The sequence below is a fragment of the Danio rerio genome, chromosome 6 (assembly GCF_052040795.2).
Source record: "Danio rerio strain M-AB ecotype USA chromosome 6, GRCz13ab, whole genome shotgun sequence".
In the NCBI taxonomy this organism is placed as follows: Eukaryota; Metazoa; Chordata; class Actinopteri; order Cypriniformes; family Danionidae; genus Danio; species Danio rerio.
The window spans coordinates 4,035,488-4,044,573 of NC_141026.1; the positions used below are offsets into that span (position 1 = coordinate 4,035,488).

The 9,086-nt window shown below is 39.5% G+C and overlaps 1 protein-coding gene across 21 annotated transcripts in view; it reads left to right on the forward strand.

Moving 5' to 3' along the window:
- The window catches only part of st3gal3a (ST3 beta-galactoside alpha-2,3-sialyltransferase 3a), a 71,164-nt gene extending 63,227 nt beyond the window's left edge, over positions 1-7,937 (forward strand). For 14 of the 21 annotated variants that reach the window (XM_087255224.2, XM_087255227.2, XM_087255226.2 and 11 more), the window contains 2 exons: positions 1,290-1,436; positions 7,258-7,935. In XM_087255224.2, coding sequence (XP_087111350.1) covers positions 1,290-1,436; positions 7,258-7,347 — 237 coding nt within the window. In that variant the 3' untranslated portion in view covers positions 7,348-7,935. Of the gene's footprint in view, positions 1-1,289; positions 3,107-3,713 lie in introns of all 21 variants that reach the window. The other 7 variants (XR_015492564.2, XR_015492567.2, XR_015492566.1 and 4 more) reach the window with 3 other exon arrangements.
- The last annotated feature ends 1,149 nt before the right edge of the window (positions 7,938-9,086 follow it).

The following is a 9,086-nucleotide window of genomic DNA, read 5'->3' on the forward strand; positions in this document are numbered from 1 at the left end:
TTGAGGTTTTTCTTTCTGTTTGCCATTTGCGTGTCCTAAAAGTTTGAAAACCCTTGTGTTAGGTAATATCAATATGTAAATTAGGCAGTTCCTTTCATTTTATTTTAAAGACAACAACATAGCCAGGGTGATGAGAATGACGCCCCATTCACACGGGGCTTCAGCGTCAACACTTGACTGAAGGCGTGTCTGAAGTTGGGGCTAACGCGATCGTCATAGCATTGTCAGCCAATGAAATTCAGTCAGCAATAGACCACTGTCTAGCTGGTGTATTTGCAAACAGCGATCTGATTGGCTGACGCTTCTGTCGGCACTTAAAAAGTAGAGCTAGTCCCAATTTCTGCAGCGAGCAATGCCTCTGAAGCGGTGCACAATGCAGTTCGGCAATGCCTGACGTCACCCATTTAAAGTGAATGGGAAGCGTTGACGCTGATGCCCCGTGTGAATGGGGCGTGGAGTTATAAAGTACTGTGATCCCTTTGAAGATTTACCCGACGTGTCCTCGATCTTGTTTTCAATATGAGGCTTGCTAAGTCTGAACTTACAAGAAAGGATTTAAGACTGAACTGTTTGTAGGCTACTTAATATTGAGAAAAAAGCCCCAATCAGATCCCTCCATATTCAGATGTCTTCGTTTTCCACACTTACACGGAGCAGCAGCGTTTTAAAATGAAATCAGCCTCTTCAATGTTTTCAAAAGCTCAGTTTTCAGGACTCGAATACTCCGGGGTTGTGTGGACAAAAGGCAGAACTTTAGCAAAGCCTATGCATTTTAAAACTAAAATGCATTAGTGTAAACAGGGCCTCAGGTCAGCAGTTCATTATTATCCTGAGATCCTGATGATATAAAGTGCCTGCCCTCAAATCTCTGCCTGTGTTCCTCTGCCTCCATGGAGACTTGTGTTTGAGCGGCTCAAGCTGTGATGCATTTTCTGTGTTATCAGCATGCAGGCGGAGTGTCTGCTGCAGGATTAGCCAAGAGAGTGTCTCTCTGCGGCGATAAGACTTTCACCATCAGACTTTCTGCATCAGGTGGTGACTGGATGATCCTTCTCTGCCGATAAACGCACACACTGTCTATGTCTCTGATAAAGTCAGTCACAGGGTGCGTTATCTATAGTGAAGTGTGTGAGAGCAGCGCCACACTCAACTATTCTGTGCGCTCAGTGTAATTTTAACATGTATCTTTTATTAAATATTTAACATCAGTTTTAAGCATACTCTGTTATGTCTACCGGGTAAGGAACACTTATCGACATTCAATAGTAAACGTGTTGTCTTTCCTCCAGAATATTCCTACATTGGGGACTGTGGCAATCACGATGGCCCTCCATAACTGTGATGAAGTAGCGGTAGCCGGATTCGGATATGACATGAACACCCCTCATGCACCTCTGCACTATTATGAGAAGCTGAGGATGTCTGCAATCAAAGAGGTACCAGCACCACACTGACCTGAGCCTAATATTCCTGTGCAGTGCTTTGAAACGTGCAGTTTTATTCGACGTTTGTTGTAATTTCAAGTAAAACACTAAGGCAGGGCAGGGCATTTTGTAACTCCTCCCCTTATTAATAAACAGCCAATAGCAATCCGTCTTTTATCACAGATCTGCCAGTGATGGTGGTTGAGATCAAGTGCATCAAATGAATTGCAAATGAGAATCGTAATAAAGGGGGCGGGGCATGTCAGATATTAGAAAGCATTTGATTGGTCAGAAGATTTGACGTGATACTTAGGTACGAAGTAATGGATGACGAAATGTGTTGAGTCTGTGAGTTATAGTTTTGCAATACTGGATCAATCATATAATTATGGTTCTGTTCAAATATTTTTCCAAATATACTGTATATTCTACTAATTAGGGCTGCACAATATATCGTTTCAGCATCAATAAAGCAATGTGCGTATTCGTGAGAGTCGCATTGCAGTATCAGGATTATAGTGGATCAGCAATGAAGACTGTGGAGTTTTATTTTACATTACATTTGATTATTCAGTGACCCTACATTAATATCTGATTACTGTATGACTCTCCGGAAAACCATATAGCCCTGTTTATTTCACTTATTTCATTATGCTTGCAATTAGTTTGATTTAAAACGATCCCAATCAATCTAAATCAATGATTTTATTCCAAATTGAGCTATTCAGTTGTATTTATATCGCAATATATATCGTAGAAAAATAAACTATCGCAATGCAGATTTGTCCAATACGTTAACGAACGGATTTGTACATATGCGTTAATCAAGACGTTAACGGTTCTGCTATCGGTACTGGAGAATTATTGCTGAATGCACAGTTGGAAATCTAACATGAGAAATGCTCATGTTTCCACCATATAGTACAGTAGCGAGCAAGTCAAGTATAAAAGCCATCACAGTTCTCGGCTGTGCGAGCTTAGTGAAGGCTCGCACTAAGCGCACACACATAGCTCGCGACACACAGCTCGTAAGCTTGCGGAGTGGCGGAGAGAACCAAACGGGTTATATTTCCCGAGTGTACAGCGACAATGCCCGTTGCAACAAACGCAACAAGCTGTTTTCTTGCATAATCAGAAACGCAAGCAAGCTGGCTAAGCATCTTTCAAAAGTGCATTAACTGCAAGAAGACAAATGAAAAGTTTTCGACTGCCTAGCTGAAGGTACATCATCCACATCGCTATGCTAGCAGTCAATCACATAAGGTCTCTAAATTAGCATAATATTAAAATTTTAATAAATACACACATTTGGTTACAATGAAAACTGTAGTAGCCGAAATAAATGTTAAACATTAAAAATGCTTTTACATCAGCTGTATTTACAAATATAGCCTAATAATAAACTATGCTTATTAAGATATTATTTTTTTTAAAAATGCTTATTTTTACATTGTTAACTCCCAAAACACTGGTAACTCATTCATGTGGATGTCATTCAATCATTAATTTTCTTGTCAGCTTAGTTCATTTATTAATCCGGGATTGCCACAGCGGAATGAACCGACAACTTATCCAGCAAGTTTTTACGCAGCGGATGCCCTTCCAGCCGCATCTCTGGGAAACATCCGCACACATTCACACACTACGGAAAATTTAGCCTACCCGATTCACCTGTACCGCATGTGTTTGGACTGTGGGGGAAACCGGAGCACCCGGAGGAAACCCACGCGTATGCAGGGAGAACATGCAAACTCCACACAGAAACGCCAACTGAGCCGAGGCTCGACTCAGCGACCTTCTTGCTGTGAGGCGACAGCACTACCTACTGCGCCTCTGCTTCGCCCTTATATGAATGTGTTAAATGTGTTAAAATAATTAACATTATCTGATTATTTAACTGCATTTTGCTGCTAAAAGAGGGTATTTTCAACTGCAGGGAGCACAAGAAACCAAGAAGGATCCCGACTTCTGCCAGAAAAGGCAAACATGTTGATTTTTGAAGAAAAAAATTTAAAAACTGAGAGTCATTTTCCTTCAAACCATTGTACATTCTTTTACAGGACAAATGTTATTTATTTGTTTTAAAACTATTGGTTTTGCTTTATTTTACATTAAAAATGTAACAATAAAATAAATAACGAGGCAGTGGCGCAGTAGGGAGTGCTGTCGCCTCACAGCAAGAAGGTCGCTGGTTCTAACCTAGGCTCAGTTGGCGTTTCTGTGTGGAGTTTGCATGTTCTCCCTTCCTTCGTGTGGGCTTCCTCCTGTGTACTCCGGTTTCCCCCACAGTCCAAAGACATGCGGTACAGGTGAATTGGGTAGGCTAAATTGTCCGTAGTGTATGAGTGTGTGTATGTGTGTGTGGATGTTTTCCAGAGATGGGTTGCAGCTGGAAGGGCACCTGCTGCTTAAAAACTTCATTCTGCTGTGGCGATAAAAAAGAAAACACTACAATAAAAAAAAAAACCATAAGAGAACCGTTAAAGTACCAAACCAATAAGTGGTACAATAAAAGTAGTAAAACCGTTAAAACCTTAACGATACCCATCCCTACCTACTACCAAAGATAAAAACTGCATTAGGATGTTAAAATCTAGTAAGAAAGCACACATTTGTGACTAGGTGAAACTGTACATGCTGTTTTGAGCGTCAATATACATTGATTTCCAAAATAGACTGTACTTTACAGTACATATTGGCATTGTCATGTTTACAATTTTGCTATTATTTGGATTTTATTAATCGCCATTGGTCTAATTTTATTGTGAAAACCTGGCAACCCTGCTTCCAAGGGCATTTTTCCTTTAAACTTTGGTTAATATCACACATAACTGTAGTTAACTGTAATATTCTGTTTTTGGCTGCTCATTGGTGGATGATCTTCAAGAATATCCCTGCCATGGAGTCACATCCACAAACGGGTCACATGACCTGCACTGCTCCGTCCTTTGTTCCAGGAACATGCAGAAACCTGAGAGGTCAGAGTAATGAGCCAGCGTTGGCAGTGTGAGCGGTGTACAGTACATGATTGTGCAGTTTCAGTGACGAGGAAATGACTGTGATACTGTAGCTTGCCAAAGCTGCTAATAAAGTAGAGTGCTCAGATAGTACCAGCGATCAACAACGGGATTGTAAGCTCATCTACTTACATTACACTCCTAGACAAGTTTGCCATGCAACAGTGGGAAATGATGCAAAGCCTTACACACTACATGGAGAAAACGTGCACACAGAAATGCCAACTGACCCAGCCGGGATTTGAAACAGTGACCTTCTTGCTGTGAGGCGACTGTGCTAACCACTGAGCCACCATGTCGCCCTATTCAGCTTTCTCACTCATTTCTAATAACTGATTTATTTTATCTTTGCCGTTATGACAGCACGTAATATTTGACAAGATATGTTTCATGATACTAGTTTTCAGCTTAAAGTGACATTTCACGACCGAAAATTTCAGTCAACGTCATTTTTGCTCGAATAAATATCTACAGTAAAGCTGTATATGGGAAGCACTTCTCACAAAACAGATGCTTTATACACACAAATACTTATGTATAAATGTTCATTACTAACCTTTCTGTGAACAGGATTTGATTATAACCACAGATCAATGACAGTGCGAAATATATACTGTCACGTCTGCACATATATAAAATAAATATATAAATGCAACATACTTGAACACATACAGACCCTTACAGTCTCAGGTATGTTACTAATGGCAGAAAAACTACCTACAGCATACATTTGGTCTTTATTTGGGTTCAAAAACAACACAAAATACATAGCCCAAAGTCAGTGCAGACCTCTCATCTGTATCTTTTATTTTCTCCAGCACATGTAGCCTCTGTTAGAGAGTCATTACGTCCTTCCAAAGTTCATAATAGTCCAAAAGGTGATGATAAACATGGCAGTTTGTTCATGATTCAGGTGTCTGAAACAATTTGCTTCTTTATTTTGTCGGGCTTCTCCTTTGTTTGTCCGCGCTTTACTCTCGCGCTTGTCCTTTTCTAAAAGGATCAGATGTCAAAGACACTTCAATACTCCCACACACGTTATTATCATCAGCTTAAGAAGTTCATTATATCAAATATAGACGCGATTGCGAGCTCCCTGGAGAAAGGGAAAATTGCTCGCACTTTTAGACGACTTCGTAAAACAACAACAGGACACGGCAGATTTTGTTCTTCTTGGCTTTGAACATCTGTACATCAAGACAACGACAAAGTTTGCTTGAGCTCGGGTCATCCATGGCTCGTTATTATATGCATATAGTATTTCCATGTAATGTCTCGGCTGTGTATTTAAAACATGGCGGTTCCTTTGTTTTCGTTTTGGCTAGCTTCACAATCTCATGACGTATCTCTGTAACCATCAGCGTTCAGCTGCGCTTGTAGCTCTACTTTTTAGTGGTACGTTACGGTTCGGTACGCCTTTTGACTGTGGAAACGGCCATAAAAGCATATCGAACCATACCTGTGATTGATGCTTATCGCAGGTTTGGCATGCTGAACCCTGAGCTGGGAGATAATTGAGCCCAAGGCTCCCGCCTAGTCAGTTAACATATAAGAGGGTCTAAGTTCTGGTTGGTATTGAGAGCTCCCACTGGGAAAGGGAGAAAAAGGAGGAGATGGGGTGGAAGGAGGGATTCTTCCAAAACGAAGAAAAGGTAGTAATGCGAATTCTGTCTATTTATTATAAGCTTGAATCAATCTGATTGGATTATTGCCGATTATAGATGAGAAAGTTAGTTTATAAAACTTCACTTAAAGGCTTAACTAGGTTAATTAGGCAAGTTAGGGTAATTAGGCAAATCATTGTATAACGGTGGTTTGTTCTGTAGACTGTCGTAAACAAATATTGCTTAAAAGGGCTAACAATATTGACCTTAAAATAGCTTTAAAAAAAGTAAAACTGCTTTTATTTCATGACGTATCTCTGTAACCAATCAGCGTTCAGCTGCGCTTGTAGCTCTACTTTTTAGTGTTTTGGTACCCTTTCGAAAGCGTGCGGAAAAAGTGGTATGGTACGATTCGGTATGTTTTCTGACTGTGGAAATGGCCATAAAAGCATATCGAACTATACCGTACCACTCAGTGGAAATGGGCCATTAGATACGCTTGATGCTAATCGCAGGTTTGGCATGCTGTCCCGGGAAAGAACCCTGAGCTCAGAGATGATTGAGCCCAGGGCTCCCGCCTAATCAGTTAACATATAAGAGGGTCTGAAGGAGGGATTCTTCCAAAACGGAGACAAGGTAGTAGGGCGAATTCTGTCTATTTATTGTAAGCTTAAATCAATCTGATTGGATTATTGCTGATTACAGATGAGAAAATTGGTTTATAAAACTTCACTTAAAGGGTTAACTAGGTTAATTAGGCAAGTTAGGGTAATTAGGCAAATCATTGTATAACGGTGGTTTGTTTTGTAGACCGTTGGAAACAAATATTGCTTAAGGGGTTAACAATATTGACCTTAAAATAGCTTTAAAAAATTTTAAAACTGCTTTTATTTCAGCCAAAATAAAACAAATAAGACTTTTTCCAGAAGAAAAAAACATTATTGGAAATACTGTAAAAAATTCCTTGCTCTGTTAAACATCATTTGGGAAATATTTAAAAAAAGAAGCAAAATTCACAGGAGGACTAATAACTTTGACTTTAAGTGAACATTATGTCAAAAAAAAAACCCTCTTATTTTGGATACGATTAATTGTGATAAATCTTCACCCAGCTCTAATATAAATAAATGTAAACACTTAAAATAATTATTAATGAACATTAACTTCATTGTGCTCTTTCTGTTTCTGTTTCTCTCTCTCACACACACCTAGTCATGGACACACAACATATCCAGAGAGAAGGAGTTTCTCCGAAAGCTGGTGAAGGCGGGCGTTATTGAGGACCTGACCCATGGCATCTGATGTCAAACAATGATAGACAGTATTCACTATATCAGAGCGGTGACCGGCGGCGTCTTACGTGGATATCACTGCTAATGGACTCACAAATATGAGCTTCTCAGGTCCACAGACGTTTGAGCCAATCGCATGAAAGCACCGCAGGAAGTGACCTCGGCTGATGCGCTGGACTGTATCTCATCTCAAACATGGTAATGCTTGTAAAGCTAGACGGTCTGTCCCAGTGCACCGCAGCGCCTGGCAAAGACTTAAAACATGCTGCTTTGGTTTTTTAAGAAACTCCACAGTAGCAGCTGTGAATTCAGTATTTATTAGACAGTATTTTAATCACATCGGTAAACTGCTTTATTTTTTATGCTAACTCAGCTTTTTATGCTTTATTAATGTTCTCTTAAAATCTCAGGCTATGCACAACACAGCACAATGCACCACCACACCACAAAACCAATGATCTTTCTGCTGCTCTGCTGTCTGGTGCCATTAAAACCAATCAGCATCCACTTGATTTCTGCACATGGACATGTATATCCTCCTCCCTATTTATCCGGATCATGACACCAGGCTTCTTATTAAAGTATTATTGTTTTTACAGACAGTCTGAAATGGGGTTTTCATTTAAAGCGCTCCTGACCGTTGCATAAGAACAATGTTGACACCCACCCAATCTCACAAGTGAACTTAACTGTTTAATGTTTTGCTAGTTTAGTGACTAATTTATATTTTTATTCCAGTTGTTTTAAGATGTATGATTTTTAAAAGGAGGCGTGGCACAAAACCCCACCCCTACACCCAACCATCACTGGGTGAGGTGCAAATCAACTAAAATGTATGGATGAGATCAATTAACCTCTAATTCAAAAAGTTCAGAATGGGCATGAGATATCGTTGTTGACACTACCTTAACATATATTTTATTAAACAAATGAAAAGAGATTTTAATTTGTAAACTCCAGCTCTAGATTGTTAATAAATTCTTGTGCTTCTGTTAAAATGGTCTGCCTCCATTAAGCAGATCTGCTTGACCAATAAGATTTTTGAAGTGGAATTGCTTGACCAATCAGATTTGAGAAGCAGCACTATTTGACCATTTAGCAGAATTGCTTGACCAATCAGATTTGAGGAGTACTGCTTGACCAATCAGATTTGAAAAGCAGAACTGTTTACCATTAATCAGAACTGCTTGGCCAATCAGATTGGAAAAGCAGAACAATTGGACCAATAAACAGAACTGTTTGACCAATCAGATTTGAGAAGCACTGCTTGACCAATCATATTTGAGAAGCAAATCTATTGGACCATTAAACAGAACTGCTTGTCCACTCAGATTTGAGAAGCCCTACTTGACTAATCAGATTTGAGAAGCAGAACTATTGGACCATTAAACAGAACTGCTTGACCAATCAGATTCAAGAAGCAAATCTATTGGACCATTAAACAGAATTGCTTAACCAATCAGATTTAAGAAGCAAATCTATTGGACCATTAAACAGAATTGCTTAACCAATCAGATTCAAGAAGCAAATCTATTGGATCATTAAACAGAACTGCTTGACTAATCAGATTTGAGAAGAAGCCCTATTGGACCGTTAAACAGAACTCCTTGACCAATCAGATTTGAGTTAATGACTTAAGTTTTGAGATGGTCGCCTGCCTGCATGACTTCAGAATTCAAGCAACAGTTCACCCCAAAAATTTAAATTTCCTCTCCATTTTCTCACACTCAAGTGTTCTCAAAGCTTTTT